This window comes from Amphiura filiformis, chromosome 15, assembly GCF_039555335.1.
Source record: "Amphiura filiformis chromosome 15, Afil_fr2py, whole genome shotgun sequence".
Classification (NCBI taxonomy): Eukaryota; Metazoa; Echinodermata; class Ophiuroidea; order Amphilepidida; family Amphiuridae; genus Amphiura; species Amphiura filiformis.
Genome location: NC_092642.1, coordinates 3,575,751 through 3,603,672, shown reverse-complemented (window position 1 = coordinate 3,603,672; position 27,922 = coordinate 3,575,751). Strand labels below are relative to the sequence as shown.

General features: G+C 36.7%; 1 protein-coding gene across 2 annotated transcripts; it reads right to left on the bottom strand.

The window, feature by feature from the left end:
* Positions 1–10: 10 nt before the first annotated feature.
* LOC140171155 (uncharacterized) lies at positions 11–27,905 on the bottom strand. 2 transcript variants are annotated; one of them, XM_072194344.1, is made up of 16 exons: positions 27,779–27,905; positions 25,862–26,001; positions 24,651–24,884; positions 22,057–22,311; positions 12,912–13,056; positions 12,082–12,287; positions 10,401–10,555; positions 9,523–9,685; positions 8,525–8,679; positions 8,009–8,135; positions 7,177–7,374; positions 6,002–6,200; positions 4,662–5,263; positions 4,252–4,398; positions 3,512–3,709; positions 11–3,001 (listed from the first exon to the last, which is right to left on the bottom strand). In XM_072194344.1, the coding sequence occupies exons 1-16, from the start codon at positions 27,837–27,839 to the stop codon at positions 2,606–2,608; spliced, it is 3,381 nt and encodes a 1,126-aa protein (XP_072050445.1). In that variant the 5' UTR covers positions 27,840–27,905; the 3' UTR covers positions 11–2,605. The 2 variants fall into 2 exon arrangements, with proteins under 2 accessions (XP_072050445.1, XP_072050444.1); XM_072194343.1 differs by having other exon boundaries at positions 7,177–7,377; positions 27,779–27,904.
* Between the last annotated feature and the right edge of the window lie 17 nt (positions 27,906–27,922).

The window sequence follows — 27,922 nt, the reverse complement described above, 5'->3', positions numbered from 1 at the left end:
GCAGTCTCTAATATTTTATTAAGTAGATAGAGGTTAATGACTGAAGACTGAATATGATTTTGTTGTAGTACGAGTGACACAAATTAATGGGGAACGATTGCTCGCTAAGAGGAAACTGAATATAATTAATAAGAAAGAAAGAACAATTTACCAACCCAAAGTGTTACAATTAACCATAACAAATTAATGCTCTTGCCCTTTATTTGTTTCCAGTCACAATGTGCCCCCCCCCCCCTTGGGATCTGGAAGGAAAGGGTAAGGTAAGGGCATTGATTTTTGCCACTTGCACTACACAAAATCATATTCAGTCATTAACTTAATTTTGCTCTACACTATTCTAGTCTAAATTTGAAATATCATTGTCTTACATCTGTGTCCACATACTCAAGCAAATGTAAAATGATAAGGCCAAGCAAAATATGTTCACAATCTGACATAATATATAGTTACATAGTTTAATTTTTGAAAAACACTCTACAACATTTAAAAATGTTGTCAAATCTTTATCTAAAATATTTTGGCACATATTTTTGCAAACTATTTTATCAATACTTAAATAACATCATGCCAGAATGTTTTGCACAAATTTGAAAAACAAAAATGTTTTCGAATGTTATTAAAATGTTTTAAAGCTTTATATAACCTTTGTGTAACTGGTTATTGAAACATTTTCTGTAAAATGTTTTGTGCTTGCTGGGTGAAGACCAAACAAACAACAACTCAGAAACTTCTTCATCGATTAGAGAACACACTCATATCCATTGAAGTGAATACTTTTGGCAATAATATTCTAATTTGTTTTGAATACAAATCTGCTATTTTAATAGCCCATTATTTGTGTTTATGGTCTATTTTTTATAGTTCAGAGGTGTGAGAGGCAACAGACCAAAAATGAGGAAAATCACTAAAAAAAGCTGCAAAACAGCATAAAATAAGTTTAAAATGCCAAATATAGGCGCAAAAATTCGAGTACATACATGTATTAATTTACTCACACACTAAGTTGAATATATATTTAAAAAAATCCGGTTGTCAGAGTTTTTTACGTTTTTTTACACTTGTACTCGATATCCCTTGCAAACATAATAATTATTGACAGCCTATATAATAATAATACTAATAATATTAATTTTATAACAGCATACTTAGTACTACATGTATCACACAAATTGGTTAGATCATGAGATCGACAGTCATGCTTGGTCGATTCCTAGTTTTTGTGAAATATCAATTGACATTGTTAATTGTGCAAACAGTCTTTGCACATGATGTATTTACCAATACAATTTTACCATCTGATTCATTAATTGATAATTCATTAATAACAAATATTAATAGCAAGTCGATCCCAAGATCAAACAATTTGGATCCAGTGACTAAAATTCTGTGATTATCTGTGATGCAATTTCAATTCCGTGATTAAAATCACATTTCACAAATCAAATTTAAATATAAACACATGTCTACTCTATGCTACTTACTTACTTGGTATACACATTTTCCGTGTGGAAGTGATAAACAAATCAAAAGCATTTTTTAAGCGAGCAAATACAAAAATTTAAATGTCTGGTTATATAAAGGGGATAACGTTTTAATAACATTTTTGAAAACTTGCTGCAAAGTATTGGACAAAACATTTTACAAAAATGTTTGCCAAAAAATATTTGACATATGACAATAACATTTTGGCAGTATTTTTGAAATGTTGTTTTAGTGTTTTTATTTACATAAAATGTTTTAAAAATGTTTTTGTGACCTTAATATAACCAACCCGACATTCAAATGTTATTAAAACGTTTTGATAAAAACCAAAATGCGTTTATAACATGATTCGATCATAACGTTTTAAAAACATTTGTGTGTTTGCTGAGAATTTCCTAAATCTGGAAAAAATCTAGATATTATACAATAATGTAAGACATTTTGTAACAATATAGAAAAATATAGGAAGAGTTCATTCAAAATACAGGAAATTATTATAAGGCTGCTTAAAATCCTGCATACACTTTTTTTTATCACTTATAAACCAAGTATTTGACTTACTTATTATGCACATGATTGAGAGTAAGTATTTCATTTGTTCTGATATACATTACATAGGTCGATTGTTTGTACACCTTCAACAATTGTGACATCAACAAATACATTATGAGTTTCTTTTTTTTTTTTTTTAGATCTGTTTACAAAATGTATCTTACTAGACAGCAGATTATCCATTTATCCATCCATAAAGTGTTAATGTTACACATAAATTGTGTCTTCATTGTAGAGTTAGTAACATGATATCAAAGCAAAACAAAAATCAAAGACATCCTAAAGAAGATGTGTATCAAAATTTGTTTGGCGGGGCAAACCAAATCTGTGGCATCGGGGGTCGATGCTTTGCCTCACATGCACTGCGTGTTAAAAACTGTGACCATAAAGAGCGTGGTGTGCGGCAAGTAAGAATTACGCAGCAGTTGGTGCACCAAAGAAGCATTTGCACACGCATTGCACCAAAATAATTATTCTCATACCTCCAGTTTCTGAGGTTCATTTACTTTGTACTTCTGAGTTAACGGACTATATAATATGCATGGCTTCTACAATAAAGATACAACTCTCCTCAACATATAATATTGGAGTTACACTGATATTGTTTGATATAATGAAGTGCTTCATGAAGGTGCCTTCCGACAAATAGTTCAATAAGATCCTTAACAGGATTGTTACTACCAAATTCGGCACGACTTCGTTGTAGATAACTACGAAGAGCAAAATTTGCTGGACTATCCTCTCCCGGTGCCTGTCGTAGATGTCTAATATTGCAAATTGTTGTTTCATCGCCTTCGCCCATTTCATCCATAATCCACCTCCAGTCGCCATTCAGGTCATTTTCAATATTTAGCATACCACACAGGTCTAGATAGAGATCCTTGGGCAACCCTGGCAAGTCAGTAGGAAATCGACCATACAGAGTTTCCTTCAATGTAGGCTTGGGTACTGGGTCTTGCGCTCGCTCCTGTTAACAAAAAAAAAATATTTATAGGTTGACACCAACTATATGTATTATGAGCCACATCTATTTACGTTCATCTCTGTGTGAGAGTGTTTATGAGGACAACTTAGATCTATACATGCACAGCTGCGGATGTTATTTGATGTATATGCATGTGTTGAAGGTTGCAATGTCACCAATTTGATATTTAACATACTCAATAGTTGATACAGAGATGAGACAGGAATACAAATCCAAAGATTAAAGTTAAATCAGGATGAAGAGAATGAAAATGAATCACTATCTCACCAAGGTTTATTTGGTTACACGCTTTTTAGGGGAGGTACAATCCCTGGATTTCTATACTAAACAAGTTGCAGTTCTACATGGTGCTAATGGATATGGTGCTACTGGATAGCTATGGGTCTCCTCTATTCAATGATACCAAAAATAACAGTTCTTATATGCCTCTACCACCTCTTGATACCTCTGGAGTGAAAGATATAAAGGGCTAAATAATCATCAAAATATTACCTCACTGGGTGAACTTGTTTCTGGCGATATAGACAGGTGTACCAGGTCTTCGTCAGGGGACTCCATCTGCTTGGCTTTGACACGACAATGGACCCCGTTCGATGCAGTTCCTGATGCGCTGTCCTCTGTCCTGTGCAGATCAATGGTGCATGACGGATTATTGTTTTCCCATACGTCAGAGAACTTCAAATGTTGCTCCTGAAAAACATGACGTTGATAAGGACAGTAAGTTAATATCTACAGATTTATATGACTATGAAACACTCAAGGAATCATGGTCCAAGGAAAGACTCTTTTGGCGTGTGTAGTTCACATTCTTGCATATATTGGGGTCTGGTATGTACCCCTGCTCCTTACCCCAATTGCCACTGGCTGTAGGAATTGTAATGATTTATCTTTCATTAAAATCAAATTTACATCTGCTGTTGTCTTTTTATATATTCAAGTAAAATTTGAGGCAATTTTAGCCTTTTAATGGTGTGTATTTATAATGTTTTTGAATGATGTCTTGAATAAGTGCAATATTTTATTTTCTATCAACAACAGTTGCTGTATTTTTCCTTGTTAATATTGATACTGTATTTTTTAATGTTTAATTGTTTTTATTATTGTAAACCACTTGTAATTTGGCCTGAGGGCCACGATTTGTGTGTGAATAAAATATACTATAATAATATATAAGTATTATTATGCAAGTTAAGATATCGGATAAGCCAGTTAATGTATTAATATATACTTACGCCACAGTCTTGAATACGTAGCTCCCACCCCTTGTTAAAATTACCCACTTGAACAGAAACGTCCTTGTTTGTGTTTCGAACAAGAAGTGGTCGGTCATCGTCTAGTGGTTTGGTCTTAAGGTATTCTATCTCCTTCTTGTGTATAGACTAGGAAAGTAGGTAGATCAAAAACAGAAATTGGAAAATAAAAGAATTTATACATATGTACGCAAAATTTTAAAAAACATTCTGCATAAAATAAGGAATCTCATCAAGCAAATTGAATTACATGTTATTCTAAACTTTAAGTAAATTACACAAGGTCATAGTTCATAATCAGAAATGTTAGAAGAAAAATAAAACAAAAACTTGATAAAAATAGTTACTTTTGTCAGCTTTGGGTCGGGTGGGTGGGTGTGAATAAACATTACCTGGGTAGCATCTTCAGTGTCATCCCATGTTCTCACTCTAAATTGGTAGGACGTCTTTCCATGCTTGTGATCTTTTCCAAAAGCGCCTATGCGCATGTTCTTGTGAACCGGTGCTTCTGGTGTTTTTGGTTCACCAATTGATGTGAACTTTGTGAAATGTGGGGTCTTGATGATTACACGGCCATTCTTGAACAAGCTTTCGACTCCTTCATCTACGCTTTTCCAGTTGGTGATATTAGCTGCATTGCCTTCACATATCAACGTAGAGAACTTCCACTCGGATTCATTGGCAGCACAGTGGGGATAGGAGAGAATGACCTTCTTGTTGAAACTGGTACCGGGCGGACCAACTTCTACAACAGGAGACAGCTTTCCCTTGACGTCATGACTGACAGGATCAAGGTAGATGTAAATCAGCTGCTGTGGTTCTTTCACTGCTCCTGGTGGGATATACAGCCGGACGTTTGCTTTCTCTATCTCCATATACCCTCCTTTGTCATCAAAGTATCTGGCGGTGAAATTTTGCTTTTGATACACTTTGGTGAGGCATTCAATATCGCTCATTTCTTTCAACTGATCATGGAAGTCTTCTAAGCTGGTTTCTGTCAATGAAATTAAAATACTGTTAACATTTGCAGGTTTCTCGTTCTCTTCATTATTTGACCAACTGGCCAAAAAGCCTAAAATCTAAAATATCACAGCAGAGAACTGATCACAGCAACCAGCATCCCACGGAGTAGGGGGATGTTCCACAGGAGCTGGTCATGCCACTGTTCATTGGTGAAGCATGCATTCACACTTGACTGAAGGTTAGCAAATATTTTATTGTTGCGATTTGGTAGTTCACAGCATCTTGCGAATGGTAGTAAGCTTTTGCAAAAGTTGCATTGATCATTTCCTAGCAAGTGTGTAGAAGAATTCAAATATCACAGACATACTTTTGTAGGTCCTGTGGTTCTGGAGTTATGTTGTAATTTGTAACAAGGGCTGAAACAACAACACTTTTGTAAAACGTACATAACTCATTAAGGCATGAAATCAAAACGCTGGTTCCGTCCGGTTGGAGCGGGTTTCTACTGTTCTAAACAGTGGTACACAGTTCAACCGGCGGTCAAGTTTTGACTTTATCCCTAACAACAATAATTCAAACAAGTTTTCAAAGTATATGATTTGTAGAATGAACATTTGCAAAACATCAAAGTCTTATTTTTCAATAATATATTAATTTAGAGAATGAAAATCGATTTTTTTTAACTGGTTCGACTAACAATACCTAGTCTACCCTTAATGAAGATTTGATGAGGTAATAAACATTTAGATGAACTAACTCAAAAACTTACCAATTGTGTTTCGAGCTTCAACTTCCGTCAGAATTTCAGCCTTGATTACCTCATCTGTAATATGATCAAGAGGTGTTTTACCACTTGTGTCCATCACATCAACTTTTGCTCCGTTCAAAACAAGAAGTCGTCCAAAGTAAAGCCATTCCTTCTTTCCTGGTGAGCCACCAATGTCAAGAGGTGCAGCAAGCATATAAAACTGATGAAGAGGGAGAAACTGTATTCATAATCTATGTAATGGAAAATATCCAGCTCGCACATGCTACCAGAAAAGTTCAGCACTTGCCCATGCAGACACCCTACATGTATTTATCATTTAAACAGAATTATGTCAGGGCAGGATTACACCATGCTACAAAGCTTGGTTTATAGCCAAAAAGGCAGGTGTCACAAATGTTTCACAGCTTTTTATGACATGATTCAATCAGAATACCACTTCTGGATTTACACATGTACGAGATAAAAATGCAGAACTTTGATTCTTTGATAACTCATTAACCCTAACCCTACTCGTGGTTTTTTTGCTATCGGAAGGGAAAGAAGAAACGAAAAAGGAGAGAAGGTGAAGAAAGAAGTCACTTGGTACCCCCGGGATTCGAACCCGGGACCCCTCGCATGCCACGCACACGATTACAGACATATAGCTACCGAGGTTTGGCTGCCCGGGCAGCAATTCCCTGGATATGACTAAGGCTGATTGCGTCATCAAGTCACGTGGATGCATGCACGCAGAGTGGTTTTAATAGTGAGCTTTAGTGAGACTCAGTTGGGTTAGGGTTAAAGTAAATAAAAGCTTAATCAACTTCATTGGCACAGACATGTTTGCAAGTTTACTTTATGATGCAACTGGGCATGATAGGTGCACTTTCAGTGAAATGCCTTTTTTAATTAATAAATTCTTTAAAATTCATGTAGCAGCATAAGAAGCAGTTTTATTTTAACTATGATGAGTGAAGGGGAGCAAAAGCTCTTCAAGTAGAGCTATGCAGCCCTATGATGACAGCGATTGCCATTACCAATATCTTAACTTGGGCACTGGTCAGACCCATGGAACCGTGCTGTCAAGGATCACACCCACATTACAATACAACCCCAAGAACGACAATAGAGATGCAGCTTCGAAAATTTGATTGCTTACTTTATCTTTAATGCATAAGTATTATACTATTACTTACAGGGGTTGCCTCTGACGATTCATACACTGCCTTTTTCAGTTTGATGAAGACATGGTGTAGACATGTCTCACCATCTTCATTCGCAATGTTTGGATCAGCATTCGCTTCCAATAGTAACTCAACAACCTCTTTGTAACATCCTTTGATGGCAAGGAAAAGAGCTGTTTCTTCGTCTTCGTTGACTATATTTTTATCACACTGCTGCAATAAATAAAAAGATTCAAAGCATAAAGAAAGATTGTGGATGTTAATTCTGAAAAAATACTGACCCAAGTTATCAGCCAAACATTTAACATTACTCTAATTTAAAATACTCTACAGATGAGCGCCTACTTATGATCCTCCAACCAAAAACTGAGTTACCCCACACACCCTGGTGGGTATAGGTATTGGGTACAAATAGATTATGGCAGAGAAAAGCAAATTACTTCACTAACTCTTGAAGTAAAATATTTTGTATTGAAAACTCTGATTAACACTCAATGGTTCTGATTGATCATAAGGGAGGAAGGCTTTATTTCATTTCAAAATAAAATCACATGCTCGGTCTGGCCTAAAAAATTAATACCCATCAACAGTAGTTGCTTAAAAAAAAAAGTCAAAATAAGGAAGTATCCAAACAATAGGGCAAACCAATCAAAATCTAATCCATAAATACCATGCAAACTGTGAATGAAAAATGAATACCTAACAAGTTTCATAGGTGCTTCTGTGCTGTGTAGACACTTTTTTGTGCTTCAAATCAGCTTTGTTTAGTATCGTTCAGGATTTGAAAAGGTCACAAAGCGGTAAATTCTGACATTAAAATTGTATAAATTTCTTATAAACTTACATGTTGTAACAGTATTTTCACCACATCAATGTTATTATTGAATGCGGCCAAGTGCAGTGGTGTCCACATGTCATTCTTCTGTTGATTGAGACCTTTAGGATGCATTTCCAAAAGTTTTTTGACAGCACTAAACAAAGAATGGAAAAAAATGTTATTAACCATTGCGATTAAAATCATGTAAATAGAATGAAGATTCACCTTTGTTGCTATACATCGATTTTTTTTTATATTAACCTGTGATCTCACAAACTTAGAAATGCTTCAAATTTTTGGTCTCCCCTCATCAGAAGACTGGCAACCCAGGTTGACCCCCAAATTAGGTTATACACTCAATAACATAATTTTGATAGAAAATTAGAGGTTAATTGTCAGTTTGTGTCAAGAATACAGGTAAAAATAACAAAATATGTATGGGTAAGTTATAGGCCTGTTTTTATATTCTAGTCAATTTCAACTTCAGTTCGGGCAGAGGTAACATACATGTATACGATGCATTTCCATGTTTAAAATACTTACAACTCATTTCCATATACAGCTGCGTGGTGTATAGCTGAAAATCCATTTTCATCTTGAAACAATGCATCAAATTTGGTCGACTCAAATATGGCTGTACACACACGTTCATTTTTCATCCTGATTGCAAGTTCTACAGCAGTCATTCCATCGTCAGCCTGGAAAATATAAAAGCGAGGTCAGGGGACGTAAATTAATCATTCCATTAAAACAAAAATCTTTCATGGTGTCCTGGGTTAAATTTCCTTGGTGTTGCAAAATTATTACAAATAAGTCTTACTCTCGTGACCCGGTGCCTAAAAATGACTTTAACTTGACAAGTATGTAAAACCCCATAAAAATTTATTCCACAAAGTTAACAAATAATTTATGTGAATTTGCAGCATTATATGAAATGTAAAATACACTAGGTTTGGTTGATTTCATCACAGTTTATTTCGCCATTCATCCTCTAGTCGCCATAATTTATTATTGCTGTTACTTCGATCACTAGTGCATCCATTTAATTATGGTTTTGTTAAGATTTTATTCTGGAACAGACAAAATATTAACTAACCCTAACTAATTATAAATCTTTCCTAAGGTACATCATCTGTGACTGCAGAAGGTCAATAACAAAATCGGAAACAAGATTTTTATCCTCATGCATGTGATTCACACTATTCACCCTGATTATGGTTTAAATAATCCAAATCATGTATATGACATGAAAGGCCACCTCAATGTAACATATATCTGAATGTCACTGACAGTTCACTGGTACAATAATATTTGTGTGTGTTTGTTCACTTAATATGTGTCTTTGATTTATAACAGAATGAAGAATTACACTAAAAAATGTGTAAGAAAAGATAGAAACATTTTATACTTGACCTTTCTATTCCCATAGCAAGAGTATGACAAAAATAGTTGAGATTTGTTGAGGGTTAGTACATGGATCTACTAGTAAAATAATGTTATACATTTGTATGTGTACAAAATTTGGTATACTAGCTATATACCTGAAGCTTCAAATCATCTGGGCTACAGCGTTCAAGCAACACCTTAGTACAATCTTCAGATTCACCTAGAACAGCTGCATGTAAGGCGTTTTGTCCATCAGCATTTTTGATATCTGACTTGCTTCCTTTATCCAGGAGATACTTGAGGATTTCTTTCTTGCCCCTACACAAAAAAACAAAGGGATGATATGAAAAAGTTATTATTATTAGGCTTATTTTGTTTTCTGAAACCTAGCATCACTGCATGCTATAATAATGAAAGCACTGATTGCTCGTATTATGGACAGGGCCGGATTTACCATTGGCCAGATGGGTCCGGGCCCAGGGCCTCCAAAATTTGGGGCCCCAATTTGGCCATTCGCATGTTTCTTTTTAGCCCCAAAACACCATATTTTGGACAAAAATATGCTAACATTGCAAAATTTTGCGCGTGATGGCAAAATTCATCTTCATTTTGGGCTAAAATTGTCTGAAATTCAATTTTTTTTGTGCGCTTCGCGCGCAAATGTCTTATTAAATCCGATCTTATAGTAGACCCCCTATTTGTAAACCAAAACTTGAGTGCACATGCACTCCTCACAGTGAGTTTGGGGGCCTCCGAATTTTGGCCTGGCCTAGGGCCCCAAAAAGGTAAAGCCGGCCCTGGTTATGGAGTGAGAGAAAAATGAAAATATGATTTTTACACAATAAAATTCATGTAGCAAAGTCTATATATTTTCATTTGGTCTGAAAGCTTATTGCACTTTCTACCCAGTTTTTTCGCTTTGTGGCCAAACTGTTGATGTTTTTTCTTAATTTTTGACCACTAAAAAACAAGAAAAAAAAGGCGATCATATATGCGATAAATTCAATTTCACATACTATAGGTGTATACTTACATCCATGCAGCAACATGAGTCGCTGTGTTGCCTTCAAAGTTATCCATGTCCAGTTCAGCACCAGCTTCAATCAAAATTTTCACAGTATCGATGCTTCCAGATGCGCATGCATTCATCAAAGCGGTGTGTTGTCCATTTTCTGATATAACATTGGCCTTTAACAGTGACACAGAATATAAGAGTAACACTAAGAGGTAATTTTTGAGTAAGGTTATAAAGGTTAAAAAATATGGTGGCTCCCACAACATAGGTTTGTAAATAACAAAAGTTTTAAATACAAAGAACATGGAAATACGGTCATTAATAACTGAAACCACATCAAACGTGTAACCAAACAGCAAAAAGATCAGTATTAAAAATGCATTTTCACTTCAAAAAAAAGTATACCAGTATCCAATTTTTACTGTTATGTCTGTCTGATGGTCTTTCAGAGCATGAGAATCTGCTCGGCGACAATCTTTATGAAATGACTATTAGAGCTATTAGAGCTAAATTTTACGGTCGTAAATTTGCGATAAATTGTACGACTTCAATTGACTTGCGTTGGGTGTATAGGTACTTCAGCCTAGGCGGGAGTGGCTCGTGAAAATAGCCCAGCATAGAAATATACATTAATCACTAGTAATCAGTGTTGCCAAGAATTACGTATACTTGTTCGTGCAATCGCGCAAAAATCGGTCATATGATTATGTAGAGACGAAATGGGGAATTATTTTCGTCCCAAATACACCTTAAACCTTGGTAATATGCAACACCTGAGAAGTGCGTTGAAGTGAAACTAATAGGATTTCTTTCATTGGAATTGGTAATCTGATAATTGATTCAGGCAAAATTGCCAGACTCAAATCTATTTTAAATGTATATTATTTGTCATTCATTGACCAGGCTGTTATGATCGGGTGGAGGAGAGGATCAGAGAGGAGAGGATCAGAGAGGATCAGAGAGGAGAGGATCAGAGAGGAGAGGATCAGAGAGGATCAGAGAGGAGAGGAGAGGAGAGGAGAGGAGAGGAGAGGAGAGGAAGAGAAGCGAGGAGGGCAAGTAGAGCAAAGGGGAGTTTATTCCGTTTATTTTAATGTTTTAATTTTTCCACGTTGATCATAGGCCTGCTGCTAAAACAGTGAGAGGGGGAGAAGGGTAAAGGAAATACAACATCCAATATAATCCAGATATCCACATAGGTCTAATTCAAAAGATGACACAGGTGAGAGTTGGGGAGGGGGAGAGACAGACACACTAGAAAGAGAACAAAGCGAGAGGAGAAGAGGCAGGGTTCCTATTTTTTAATGTCACATTAATATGGACCAGAATGACATCAAATTTGCGTTCGGATCTGATGTAGGCCTATCCTGCCTAGTTAAATGAGAGACATGGGTAAGATTGCCCACTTGAAGCACCAGTGTTGCATATAATTGACTTATCCCACCTTTATTGACAGACATAAGTGTGATTGACAGCACCTATTATTACCTCTTGAAATGAGAAGCATGATGCCCCAAACGTAACAATGAAGTCAACTTACACACCATCTCACTTAATCCCTTGCGTTTTCGTTTCTGAACAATAGAGCTCCCGAAACAGAAAAGATAAAACGACAGTATGTATTTTGAAATGTATAATCAGAATTCCTTTATTGACTCATTATTGTAAATCACCAAGTAACTAACACTACAAAACCTACCCATTTTGGGTGTCCTTTCAGGATAGTCATTGTGGCTTGAACATGTCCACCAGCTGTTGCAGCTAGAAGATCTCTGGGAGTGTGGAATGCATACACGGCTATTTGAATACGATCAAAGCTTCGTCGGATTTCCACCTTCCTACGACTGCCAGTGCTAAATGGCTCAGACATGTCAGAGAGCTGTGCATGAAGTGCTTGATCCATATCTATAAAACAAACACAAATAATCTTTGTTAATTAGGTAAATCTGAAAGAGATGATAAAAAGGGACTTCATCAATTTCTTTTACAATTTGTTTCATAATCAATTACTTGTGATAGAAAAATTAAGGGGTACTATATAACATTCACTGGTGATTAAACTTGAAACACTCAGGTCAAGAAATTGCACAACATTGAAGTTATCTGCAATAATGCAAAGCTTTAAAACAGTGTGCAACTTTGCCGCACAGACATCCAACAGTGACCATTTATTCCTGGTAAAGAGACAAGCATAGCCATGGTTTGGAGCATCGGGGGTAGTTGTCGGACGACAGAAATTGTTTCCAAATAAGTTTGACAAACAGCAGTTAATTCTTCATCTTTAATTCAAAGTTTTGCTAAGTAAAAGCAGACGTGAAGAATCAAACAATCCAGAGGTAAAGGACCAGTGACTTTTTTCTGCTGCCTATTCCCAGTTTTCCTTGTTGTTCATTCTATTTCTTTCTCCTTCTGTTTACTAATAAGTTTCCTTTCATGCACTTAGTTACAGCTATAAATGTTCAATTCACATTTCGGTAAATATCCCAGCAAGTGGACCCATGAGGTACTGAAACTTGGCCTCTTACATACCTTGGTCTAAATCTTCAGATGGTTTAGCCATTTCTACCAAATCCAAGCATGGCCTACAGCATTGTATAAGTTCTCCATTGGGTAGTTCAATTGCAATTATTCGACCATGTCGAACACCAATTACTTCTCCAACCAGTTCTTTTGACTGCAATGTAAAAATTGTTAATTGTGTTGGTCAAAATAACAACAAATACAAAGACACAAAGACAGCATCACCACCAACAACTTTAAGAGCATGACCTTCAGCAAATAGCCCATGTGGATGACCTTTAAGAAAATAACATAAATTTGGTATTTATAGTGCACGATGCCAACCCACAGGAACCTGCTCCATTCACCGATTTTCGCTGACCGCTGAAGCCCAAGCTATACCTTATTAAAACTAATGGAACCCATGTTTTGTTTTGTTTTTTTGCTATCGGAATGCAAAGAAGAAACAAACAGGACCTCGGACCCCTTGCAAACCAAGCCGAGGATCACCGACCGGTATCACCGACACAGGGGTGTCACCCGGCCAGCAATTCTGTGGGTATGTATGACGTTATGGCATCACATGGAATGCATGAATACATTTCAAATTATTAATCAAAATTAATCATATGACACATGTATGCTCTCGTGTAAAAAATTGAGTTAGATTGAAAAAAGTGTATTGATAAACCAGTGTATTGTTTGAAGAGGGCAAATTTTGATCAAATGCGTCACATTATTCATAAAAGCCCATGGAATGTATGCATGTTAATGGATGATGTTAGTAACATGTGGGATTTTATTGAACATAACATTAATGTTGCTATTGATCAAACTGTTCCTAAGAAGTATGTTAAGAAGGGCAAATCTGTTCCTTGGATTTCAAGAGAAATAAGAAAGTTGTGTACCAAAAAGAAGCTTTTATATAAACGTTTTAAGAAAACTGGTTCTCATATTGCTGAACAGCAATTTAAGGATTGTAGTAAAAGTCTTAAAAGTGCAATTCGTAGAAGTCATAAAAACTATTCTCTTGGTATTTCTAAAACTGCTGGCTCTAATCCTAAGAAATTTTGGAATTATGTTAGGTCTTGTAGCAAAGAGTCTTCTCAACTTTCTTTCAAAACTGAAAGTGGAGATTTGACTAATCCTGTTGACATTGCTGATGCTTTCAATAGTCATTTTTCAAGTATCTTTGGGAAGGCATCTGTTCCAATTGATATGTCATCTTTCTCAGATGCTCCTCCCTCTCATGGCGGTGCTTGTTTTTCTTTTGAATTATTTTCTGTTGAAGAGGTTGCTGATATTCTGAATGATTTGGACTCTAGTAAATCTCCTGGTCCTGATGGAATTCTTCCAGTTTTCTTAAAATCATGTGCTTTAGAACTTGCTCCTACTTTGTGTCATCTTTTCAATGAATGTGTGTCTAGGGGTGATATCCCCTCTGCTTGGAAGTGTGCTAATGTTGTGCCTATTTATAAGGGGTCCGGTAAGTCAAAGAATAATATTTCTAGCTATCGCCCAGTTTCATTGACATCAATTCTGTGTAAAACGCTTGAGAGATTGATTTGTAGACGTATTGTTTGTTATCTTGATGATCATGATATTCTTTCTTATAATCAATTTGGGTTCCGTCATGGAAGGAGCTGTGAGCAGATGTTAGCAAAGTTTTATCATTTCCTAAGCGGAAATCTTGATAAAAGGGATTGTAACTTAGTGGATGGAATTTTCCTTGATTTCAGTTCTGCCTTTGATAGAGTAGATCAAAATATATTATTGCAAAAACTTCATAACTATGGTTTTAGAGGTAGTGTTTTGCAATGGATTCAGAGCTTTCTTCATGGTAGAAAACAAAGGGTTATTTTTAGAGGTGAATATTCTCAGTGGGTGCCAGTCACATCAGGAGTTCCTCAGGGTTCAGTGTTGGGTCCTATTTTATTCCTGTTGTTTGTTAATGACATTAACGATGGTCTCTCCTCTCCACTTTTTCAATTTGCTGATGACCATTCAATTGTACGTTGCATTAGGAATATTGATGATCAAGTTTGTCTGCAGAAAGATTTGGATAAAATATATTTGTGGACTGTTACAAACAATCTTCCTCTCAATGCTTCTAAATGTGCTGTAGTTCATTTTTCAAGGTCTAGGGTTTGTGAGAAGTCCCTTTATAAATTAGGTGACTGTATTCTTCAGGTTGTTGATGATTTCAAACTACTTGGTGTTGTTTTCAGTTCTACTCTTTCTTTTACTTCTCATATTGATGTTCTCTGCAGGAAGGTTTCTCGTCTTACAGGATTTATTATTAGAACTTCTCGAAATATGCACTTCAGTGCTCTTCTTCATCTCTTTAAAGCTCTTATTCTCCCTCAACTTACTTACTGTGCTGTTGTCTGGAATCCTTATCAGAATTGTCTTTTGGACAGATTGGAAAGGAGTCAAAGGAAGATATCAAAAGTGTTGATGTATAGGAAGATGTCTTCATCTGACTTGACCTATGAGTCAAGATTAACTGAATTTGGGTTGATAAAAGTCAGTGACTTGTTCCAGTTGTTGCGGTTAATATTCTGTTACAAACTGGTTAACCAATTGGGCCCTCCTTCCTTTCTTGAGCATTTCCATCCCTCTGTGGTAAACAAGGATAGGTATCTTCATTGGACCTCTCACACAAATGCATTTCTGAATTCTGTCTTTGTATCCTTTCCTCGTTTGTGGAACAAACTCCCTATATCTGTCCGCTCTGCAAATTCCCCTTCTTCTTTTAAGAATCTTTGTAAAGAGTATTTGAAAAATTAAGTTTTATGTTCATGTCTCAGTTTATAGTATGGTCGTTGGACATTTTGACCTGGAAAAAATTGGTAAAAAGCTGATTTTTGCACCAGACAAGCAGAATATATCATAGAACATCATATCCAAAATCCCCAGAAATCCTCCTTGGGGAATTTGTTTTATCCAAGATGGCCGCCAAACTGGCCGCCACAACATATAATTAGCAGTATCTTAGCTTCTAAAGCAGATATGATGATGATTTTAGTGTCTTTGAATAGGTTTAAGAGGTCAGAGAATTCAAATTTGTACAAATCTATGTCTTCAATCACACTGAAATCCAAGATGGCCGCCAAAATGGCCGCCACAACATATAATAACATATAATTAGCTGTATCTTAGCTTCTAAAGCAGATATGATGATGATTTTAGTGTCTTTGAATAGGTTTAAGAGGTCAGAGAATTCAAATTTGTACAAATCTAACACACTGATGTCTTCAATTACACTGAAATCCAAGATGGCCGCCAAAATGGCCACCACTACATATGATTAGATATATATCCGCTTCTGAAGCAGATATGATGATGATTTTAGTGTCCTTGAATATATTTCAGAGGGCAAAGAATTCCAATTTGTACGTATCTAAAACACTGAAGTCTTCATTCACACTGGAATCCAAGATGGCCGCCAAAATGGCCGCCGCCACCACGTTTTTAAGAGAATGTAGGTTTTAGGGGTTGCAGATTTCAATGTTGCAATTACTTAAATCACGGAAGTACGTGCTCAATAACAATAGAATCCAAAACAGCTCCCACCACATGATTTTCTATATCTCAGTTTCTGAAGCAAAAGTAGCTATCTTCGACTTCATCTGCAAGTATAATCGCCTCAGCGTTTTAGCAATTTTCTCCTCTGCAATCTCCACAAGCTGTGACACATTTAAATCCCTTTTTGCGACAGGAACATCTGTTATTTCCACAAGGACTCCTGGAGGATAGTTTACATATGTATCGTACAAACTTAATCAAGCCTTGTGGTGCTGTATCTCCATCCGTAAGGACCGGTGCTAGTACGGTGTCAGACAGTTTCCAACCCCATTGATTTGGATCAAGTTATTGTTTGTGAGCTTTTCCAAAGTATGACCTCCAAAAGAACACTCAGACTGTGAAAATACGCTGCTCTTTTTAACTAGGTGGAAGCTTTTTTGGATCAAGTGATGCTTTATTTGATGATACCATCGCCATGAATTAAGCGAACCGAGACCGCTTAAAGAATCTTCTTCTCTGCCACCACATAAGACAATAAATACTCTGATGCCATTTGTACCAATCTGTTCTAATGTCGCCTCAGGATCGCTCATCTAGGATGATATCTGCTGCAATTCTTCTTATCTTCTGCAACAAACTTGTCTTTCCATGTCCAAATGTTGCAGAAGTGGAGACACAACCACTCCATGCATGGATAAACAGGACCTGAGATGGAATGTCAATACTTCACCAACGTTGTTAGTAAGGTCTTGAACTTCCCAACCCACCGATATCAGCTATATTCTGGTCCCCAGTGGCACCTGGTCCCCAGTGGCACTGGCACCTGGTCCCCAGTGGCACCTGGTCCCCAGTGGCACTTCTCTTCCTTGTCTTGAACATTGAAGGAGTCTTGAAGGGTACATTCCAATATCAATGTGTCAGCATCTCCGGTACTATTGTGCACCATCCATCGACTCAGCAGCGACATAAACTGGCATTTGTTCTTATCATGTTCAGCTCACAGAATCTATGAAGGTTCTCACCATGACCAGCAGACCTTCCTCTCGAATGAGAAGAACAACAGTCAGTTTATTTCGCTGCTGAGTCGATACTTGGAAACCAATGGTCAGATCGTGCACAATAGTACTGGAGATGCTGACACTTTGATAGTGAAATGTACCCTTCAATTTGCAAGACAAGGAAGAGAAGTACCTGTAGTAGCAGATGACACAGATATACTTGTCCTTTTGATGTACCATTGAGACCAGACTATGGCTGATATATACTTCCATTCAGAGAAGAAAGAGTTGGTGGTTTATAAAGTTCAAGACCTTGTTAACAAAGCTGGTGAAGTAGTGACATCCCATCTCCTGTTTATCCGTGCATGGAGTGTTTGTGACTCAACTTCTGCAGCAAGAAGATAAAAGAATTGCAGCAGATATCATCCTAGATGAGCGATCCTGAGGCGACATTAGAACAGATTGGTACAGCTGGCATCAGATTATTTGTTGTCTTATATGGTGGCAGAGAAGAAGATTCTTTAAACGCTTCTACGGTTCGCTTAATCCATGGCAATGGTATCATCAAATAAAGCATCATTTGATCCACAGCTATCGACAAAAGCTTTCACCTACTGAAAGAGCAGCGTATTTTCACCGTTTTTTTTTCTGCGGGTTGTTTTACAGGTCATACTTTGGAGAAAGCTAACAAACAATGACTTCCAATTTAAAGCAATGGGGCTGGAAAAACTCTGACATCGTACTAGTACCAGTCCTTACGAATTTAGATGCAGCACCACAGCTTGTTAAGCTTGTACGATACAATTGTAAACTTTCCTCCAGGAATTAGTGTGTAAATAACGGATGAACCTGTCGCAAAAATGGACTTAAATGTGTCACAGCTTGTCAATATTACACAGGAGAACATTGCCAAAACGCTGAGGCGATTATACCTGTAGATGAGAATGAAGACAGCTACTTTTGCTTCAGAAGCTGAGATAATATTATTCACATGTGGTGGCAGCTATTTGGGATTTTATTGCGACTTGCACTTCAGTGTTATAAGCCCGGGTTTTAAGTAATTGCAACAATTCTCTGACCCTTAAAACCTACATTCTCTTAAAAACCTATTCAAAGATTAAAACCACCATTATATTGGCTTAAGAAGCTGAGATATTTAGCTAATCGTGTTTGATTTGAGCAATATTGAGGGCCATGTTGGATTGCAGTGTCAGTGAAGACATATACTTATGAAGATAAATACAAACTTGACTTCTGCGTCACCTAAAACCTATTCAAAGACACTAAAATCATTATCATATCTGCTTCATAAGCCAAAATATACCTAAACATGTGGTGGTGCCGGCCATTTTGGCGGCCATTTTGGCAACCATTTTGGATTCCAGTGTGAATGAAGACTTCAGTGTTTTAGATACGCATAAATTTGAATTCTTTGACCTCTGACAGCGCTCTGAGATATATTCAAGGACACTAAAATCACCATCATATCTGCTTCAGAAGCGGAGATATATCTAATCATATGTGGTGGTGGGATTTTGGCGGCCATCTTGAATTTCAGTGTGATTGAAGACATCAGTGTGTTAGATTTGTACAAATTTGAATTCTCTGACCTCTTAAACCTATTCAAAGACACTAAAATCATCATCATATCTGCTTTAGAAGCTAAGATACAGCTAATTATATGTTGTGGCGGCCATTTTGGCGGCCATCTTGGATTTCAGTGTGATTGAAGACATCAGTGTGTTAGATTTGTACAAATTTGAATTCTCTGACCTCTTAAACCTATTCAAAGACACTAAAATCATCATCATATCTGCTTTAGAAGCTAAGATACTGCTAATTATATGTTGTAGCGCCATTTTGGCGGCTATCTTGGATAAAACGAATTCCCAAGGAGGATTTCTGGGGATTTTGGATATGATGTTCTATGATATATTCTGCTTGTCTGGTGCAAAAATCAGCTTTTTACCAATTTTTTCCAGGTAGCCACTGTTTTTCCTCTTCAACGACCACACTATTAACAATGATGTTCATTTTGTAGGCCTAATTGTGTTTTGAGTGTCCACAGTGTGCGAACATGAGTTAAGCATGAGGGTTTGAGTGGTATGTGTGGGTCTGGAGTGTTTGTGAGTGACGGGTAGGTTCGTTTGCGCACTAGTAAAATGAATAGCATAATTAACTACATTAAAGTATATTGAACATGTTGTATAAGTTATCTCATTGTACTCAATGATAAGCAGATTTTGTTGAATCTGAGTTTGTCTCATGGAAAATTGTAAAGTTGAATTTAACTGTGTTCAGGGGAGGATATGATATTGCAGCATGATATGTTCTTGCATTTTATATATTTTTTGCAAGCTTTGGTCTTTTTGCTTTATATTGCTTGTAAGTTGTTGCTCACGTTTGATTTTGTTGAGTATCCCCTGTACACAGACTTTCAACAATTCATGCAGGTCAGTTGTCAATCTATTTAATTTTGTATTTATTTTTGTGATTTTTTATATGAATTATGTTATGTAACAGGAAAGGAAAGCACTCTGTGTTTGGACTTACAAGTCTATTTTTCTTTCCTGAATTACCATTTTCTTACTTATATGTTGTATTATTACTATTATATTGTTTGTATTTTGGTAATTCAAATAAATATTATTATTATTATAATTCCCCTGGACAAGAAACTTACTGCTAATTGTCTTGGTGTAACCTGTACGAAACTTGGGGAGCTGATCCTGGCTGTGAAGGTCTATCGTGGAATGTCTAGGGTGTGCGCTTCTTAGCTGTAAGTCCCTGTGTTGATGTTTAATGGTGTATGGAATGGGGCCGTATTGGTCAGTGAAAACCTGTCAAGTGTGCGGAGGCTTGTGGATCAACATCTAGGAATTGTGCCTATGTGTATCACTGCACCTTTTCTTTTTTTTTCCTAGTGAGATTTAGTGCAGATAGGATTAACCATTATAATAGATTCGACAATACATTGGAGCTTTGAGAAAAGGTTATAAGGCATTGGACCTCGTCTACTGTCTGAAATAAGTAACAGAATTAAGTATTATTGATCTCCTACCTACATAGTGCGGAGTCGGTGAGCACATCAATTGATAATAATACATGTACAAAAATAAAGGTTACTCCAAACAATTGTGGAACATATAAACAACATCCAGGGATGCAGCTCAATATAGGCACAGTCTGTTATTCAATTAATTTGTCAAAAATGGGCCAAAAACATGCATTTTTAGGGGCTTTTTTGGATGGCAGCAAATTGCTCTTTCTGTAGAGACACTGCTCTTTGTTGTTTTTTTGCCCTGTGCTTATATTCTGCTTGCTACTTTGCTTCAATTAGTTGGCGCTTGCTACCTAGCTTCTATCATTTGCTGTATATTATTTTTTGTCCCAGAAGGGCAGTTTATCTACTCGAAAAATTTGCAGTCTTTTGTTCAATTTGTCTAGTCCCTGTGGTTTAATTGAAAATGTAGGCATTTATATAGCACCTTAGATCCATAATTTAACAGATATCAAAGCGCTTTACATTTATTCTACTGCCACTAGGATGTATCACACCCGGGATCACACCATTTGAATGGCACATGATTACTCCCAATGTTTTTTTATTTTTGCAGTTTTTAGTTTTTTTATTTTGCAGTGTTTAGCTTGCACACTGCTTCATTTTTTATCTTTATTTTTCCTTGTCTTGCTTCAAGGGGTATAGCTACAAGTTGTGAGAGCCGGGGTAAAGATAAGAAATTGCACCGATGGGGGGCAGCTGACATGCAACATTTTGGCTTTGTATGCTTGGTGATGTGATGTATATACTTACTTGGGAATTCTTTGGCTGTAAATTCTTCTTCCCAGTGACTTGCTTCAGAAAGGAATTCACTGAGATAATTTGCATGTAAAATTTGTGATTTTACACTATTTTTGTCCATAATCAAGGAGAAATTTGGTGTTAAACAGGCCAAAAAGAAGATGCACTTTACCGGTAGTAGATCCTGACCTGCCTGGTAAAATTCACCTGGGGGACCCCTATCCCCTGTCTAATAAATTTGGCCAAAAAATAAATTGGTTGTCCTTGAGTACACTGTGCAAGTCAGGGTCGATCGGTCGGAATTAAACAAAAAAGTTCTGTTTGTGAATTCAGTGACTGTTACGTTATTGTAAGAAAAAATACAAAATAATGTTTGTTTAACCTAACTAAATATAGACGGAACTTGGAATTTTACATTTTTTATTCCTAGGTAAGTTAAGTAATCTGTTTCTAGTATTGTCTAGTCTGTACTTTACTAGTCTGTATTTTACTTGTTTCCCCACGTCAAGTTGGTTTACCTTGCTCTTTTTCTTTTAAGCCGTTTCATCTGGCAAAACATGATATTGTTTTTAATTCAAATTTTTTTTTGTATTTTTCTGACATCAGGAGTATACGTAGTACATGACTTGTTGTGATCTCAAGAACCACAAGTATAAACCATCTGCATTGTTTTATTCTTCTGTCCACATTGAAAGACGCTACTGACTTTTTAAAGCCCTTTTTTTTAAACCCTTGACCATTACTCACGCTTGACAAATCACCCCAAGCACTTCAGGAATGGCTTGTATATTATTTGCCATTCTGCAAAAATCATAACTTGTTTACAAAGCATGCCTTTCAAACTCACATTATAAATTTTATTTCTCCACGATATTCCATGTCGCAGAGAGAGCTTCTTCATATCATCTTTCTGCATGTTCTTGATCCTTACTTTGTCCCCTTCTTTAAAGCACCTAGACTGCCGTTGACGTTTATCTTTGTGTTGATCAGAATGTACCGATTCTAGCAATTCGTGATTTACTATCCATTCATATCCATCCAGCATTTCAACTCTTAAAGCATGGAGAAAGCATGCTTTTATGGTGCACTCTCTTGTTTTCATCTGTCAAAATATATCAAAAGACAAAAAAAGAAGTATAATGATTAGACATATGCTAGTTGTTTACAGGTACTGCAAGTCTTACAAAACTTTAGAGGGGGCATCAATCAATGTTAACTTAATCTAGTTGCTAATCCTGTTGATTGATGCAGTTCTCTAAATTTGCATGTGGTTTCAAACTGAAAAAAAAAACAGGAAATTTAAACTGTGTTATAAAACTAAAACTAAATATCCCAAGTTACACTAAATCTGATATTCAACATATTTTCGTCTTTCATTTGTTTGAAATGTTCAAAACTTCAATGGTAGATATACTTCTGATGTAAGAATCCACAAAATGAGAACATGACTATGTTTTGATCTGTGGCGATTGAAATTATATACATCTATAAATTGATAAAGCAAGCAGCATTAGCTATTACAAATCACATTTTGTTCATTTTTTAATTTTTGGCATCCCAAGTTCAGGAAGTACGAGGGGTGGTCAATAAGTTCATAGAACAAGGTATTTTACTTTGTCATACATGATGAATTTAGCCTCATTTGAAAACTTGTTCCTTCACAACATTAATTACTGCAAAAATAATAGACCTTTAGGTCACTGTAAAACGGCAGGACGCCCTACATAGTAAGACTACCTCCATGTGAATTCACAGGTACTATAGAAGTAGTCATCATGGAATTTGTTCCAGATGAAAGTGAAAAATCAAATGAAATTAATCAATGTACAGTTGATGACGTCATGTTCAACAGCAGGAAATTGGTCCTTCGAGTTCAAGGATGGAATGAAGATCACCCAAGGTCCAAAAAGACTTGCTGACTTCACCACTAATGAGATGCATGCTGCAGGTACAAAGGCACTGATAATGAAGACCCAAACAAGAAAGACGAGATAGCCACAAAATATGACATCTCGAAATTGTATTCAACATAAATCCATTAACATTTGGGTATTCCAGTGTGTCTTCTAAATGGGGTTCCAAGAATCTTGATGCATCCACACCTCTTATACACTTAGAATGAGACATGTTTCATCCATATTGGCTGAAGGTGTACATGTAAGTATTAAGTTAATTGCTGGAATGAAGAGTCCATTCAGTGGAAGCACCTGGATTTCCCACCCCTAAGATCATCACTCGGTCACCATCATGTATGGCAATGCACTCCTGTTTGGATGCAACGTTAAAGATCTTGCTCGTCTACAGCGCCTACAAAATCGGGCGGCCCGCATAGTTTACCAAGTTCCTCGTCAGTCATTCAACATCTCCTTTGTTAAACTCCCTTCACTGGTTACCGGTTGAAAAACGAATCCGATTTAAAATTATTCTTCAGGTATTCAAAGTGGACTATCACCGATCTTAATATCGGATTCATATTATTTCTCACTGACTACATCGCTACCTATACATTCCACCTAGGAAAGGCCTTCGCTCTGAGCTTGATATTACTCGCCTTGTCATCCCCGGAGTCATAGAAAAATTGGTGATGGTTCATTTAGTGTGTCTGGTCCAACCCTCTGGAACCAGTTACCGGCTACCCTTCGCACTACTCTCACAGTTGAATCTTTTAAAAAGGGTCTTAAAACATATATTTTCTAATGTATTTTGCTGTTGTTATTTTTGTATATTTGTAAAGCGCAATGTTCATATTTTTGGTATTGCGCTATATCAAGCGCCGTTGTTATGTTATGTTATGTAGTGGTGGGAGATCCAGGTGCTTCCACTGAATGGACTCTATCGATGTTGTCTGAGATTCAAGAAGTCTTGATAGCTGATCACTTGCCAAACGAAAATACAATCATGTAAGCATATATTATACAATATTGATGGCAAAATTGAGGCAAGCCATCAAGTGGTTGTTGGCAAGAGTAGGAGTATTCTCAGATTAGGCCATGTACATTCTTTCATTTCGTCAAGCTGCCATTCACGACAGAGGCATCATACAACTCAAGCAGCCATATTGAGGTCCAGGCATGGCCTCCAGTGAATCCAATTTTCGATTTTGATCATCAGGTTTGCTAATGATCAATGCAGCACTGCACGCCACAAAAAATAAAGAAAATAAAAAGAAAGTTGCTGCCAATTGCCAACTTCTTGGTTTCGCTCCATTTTGACAGGCCATATTTTGGTAACCGAATGTCCGATTAAAATAAAAAAGTATTGTAATCAGGAGATCATGAACTTTCACATGTGCATGCTACATTATAACTGCAGGTTTTGTATTGGGAAACATTTCTAAAACCTGTAAATTCCAGTGGTATCTACCACACCGCTACAATATTATATTTGCTTATAAATACACAGTCTTCAGCAATTCGTATAATTATTGCAATTAATACCTACATCTTCCAACAATGGTATCCATCCACCTCGATTTTCCTGTAGCTTTTCCATCTCTTCAGTAGGGATGTTTCTAAATTGTACTCTATCGCCCACCTTGTAACTGTGGGTTTTTGCCTTTTCAATGAGTTGAACACACTCTGGATTGAAGACCCATTGTATTCCTGTGTCAGCCATGAAAATCTTTAAATCCCCACTTGGGGAGCGTTTGAATACAAAGCCTTGTTTTCCTAGTGCCTGTAGTAATGACACAGACAGCAAAGAAGAACATATTAATAACTACACTTAGGTGATAGAAAAAACAAAGCTGTTCTACGGGAGCGGATTCAGTTAAGCTTTTTTGCAAATGACCTTAAAATAAAACATTACAAATTCGTACAAAATTTGCTTCTTTTTTTTTCAAGTCAATCGATGTTTGTGGGGAAATTAGCTGGTTTTACATGCATACAGCAACAACAATATTTTTAATCCCCCAAATGCAAAGTCTTTTTTTCTTTCTTTCTGTAAGTCTTTCTTTCTTTCTGTAAGTCTTTATCTCTTTCTGTAAGTCTTTCTCTCTGTAAGTCTTTGTGTAAGTCACTGAATAGATTCATCAGGTTTGTATGTGAACAGACTGTATACATATCTTTTGCATAAAGACAGAATTTTACTCATGATTGACATGGTTGATAGACAACTGCAGAATGACGATCACTTCCGGTTTGTCAGATCCCGACTGTAGAGGATGTATTTCCAGTCAGGAGGGGATGGTATACTTGTGATGCAAACTCTAGAAAGGTCATATGGATCAGGAGACGATAGGACTCAACATCATGAATAGGGACAAGGAGGCCACTTATGTTAAGTTATGCATATGATCCCCTCCCTAGTCCTGACTGGAAATAAACCTTCCACAATAGGGAGGCAGCAAACCCAAGTGAGGATCAACCATCATCATCATGAAGATGTCTATCGACCATGTCTATCGACCATGATAGACAAATCCGTCAATTGCGAGTAAAATTCTGGTTTTGTTCAAAAGAAATTTATTCATTCTATATAAGCTTATAGCTTAATTCCTTTAAGTCTTTCTTTCTTTCTTCAGTCTTTCTAGTAAATCATTCTCTCAGTCTGTGCAAGTCTTTGAAGCCTTTCGGTCTCTGTCTGATCTTCCTTAGCATATTTTGCCAAATAAGTCTGTTAAAAACTTTTTGAACATTCCCGCTAAAACTTACCGTTACCATCTCAGGATGTGTTCCTCCATGCTCTTCTTGCTTCATCAAAAGTTGGACCAAATTCATGTTTTTGACCAGCACCCTGTCTCCAGGTTGGTAATCAACCTTTGGTTCATCCTGTTTCTGATATCCTTCAGATGCTTTATAAAAGATTTTTAAGAAGTATGTGAGTTATATAGGAAGTGGCAAATTTTACAAGTTACAACATAGTTAATATACTGAAACCTTTAAGTGCCTGCACTTGAGATATTCAGTTAAAGTAGGCCTACACGCCACCTGAATTTGAAAAGTTGCTTTAAAATCACTGAAAAACACCACAATAGGTATGGTATGATGGTGACTGATACTTTGAAATGGTATATTTCAATTTTGTTGAAACCATCGGTTGTTTGTGCTCCCCTCACAAGCATGTGACAAGTGTAATTCCAAATTTCCAGGACACTGCCATATTAGGGCATTTACGGTTCACTGCATTAAATCAAGAAGACTCTCAGATCAACTACCGAAACACTGGGATAAAATTAGTCAAAATTACTATACTAAAGCCAATACTATTTTCACCTTCCTTTAGCCACGTTTCGGTGCATGGTGTCAGATATTTATGAATTAAGACTAGTGCTAAGACTCCATAGAGGAATTAAGCAACATACAGAATAATGCTGTATATTATCTTTCAATAGAAGATTCTGCGCTAAGCTTATTTTGTTCATGTTTCAAACCAAAATAACCTAGTCTTTGGCCAAATGAAACATATTCGCACACTTCAAGTGCCCTGTCCTGGTAATATCACTGTGGGAGTTACTCAGAAAGACAATTTTGTCACTGCGCATCACACAATCCCCCAGCTCCTCGGTGGACATTTTACCCGCTATACACCAAGGTTGACTTCTTTGTCTAGTTCATCTGATATTGTTGGCTTTTCACCGTGAAAGTTCTGAATAATATATGTGATACATTCTGATTCCATAAGAACAAAGTCAGCAATAATGAAATTGAGACCAAATTTTTTATTCCTAGATCAATTCATTCAAATTCAATTTTTGTGCTTGGTTTTTGTCTTTATATATTACCCCTAATATGTTGTGTACATTGTGTGTCCATAGTCATACAGGAAAGTGGTTCTGTTGAGGTTGGGTCCATACACTCTGAGGTAAAACGGATTCCAACAGGGTTCTAAAGTATCCTTCTGGGAAAACTGTGACCCTCAAAACAGTTCCAGAAAAATCAATGAACCATTACAGGTTCCACCATTGCACCCTCCTTTATAGAGAACTTAATTTTAAAAAGTACATCACACAGTGATCAAAAGGTTCAAATAAAAGAACCCTTTTGGAAATTTTCTTCTATGAGTGTATGGACCCTCCCCCCCACAAACAAAGTAAAAGGTACCTTGGCCGCTTAATGGTCAGATTTTTTTGTATTTTTTTGTACCTCGCATTGAGGCCTGTACCAAAATAATCCAACTCAAGTTTTGAGCTAAATTGCACTCTAGCCGTTTAGTAAACATCTAAACGTAATATAATTTAGGCCTAACATTTCACTGGGATTATGAGAAAAATAATTTTTATGAGCTTTCTTCTGATGCCAAAATCTCCACTTTGTAGCATGGGGGGATGAGGCTGTCGATCAGGTCACCAATCTTTAAGTGTTAACCTATACATTCCTAGTCACACAAGCAGGACCTTTTTTCTTAGTTACCAGACTATACTCAGCTCAGACTATGATCACTATCTCACATGGCGCAAGAAAGACGAATGGCAAAAGTCCAGTTACCACGCTGAGTGCACTTTCACGGTCAATCCTGCTTGCTCGATCAGAGACCGGATATAGTTGGTAACTAAGTAAAAAACAGGTCCTACTCATCTGACTATATGCCTACATTCCATAAAAACAAGAGTATAATGTACATACAAATACCTTGTTTCTGAAGAATTTCTTTCAGCATGGCTTCCTTGAATAAGTTGAATTCTGTCAGCATTTTCACTTGTGCATCTTTCACATCTAATAGGATATAATTCAAACAAAGTGTTAGTATGTAACTTTGCCACTATTGCACTGTGC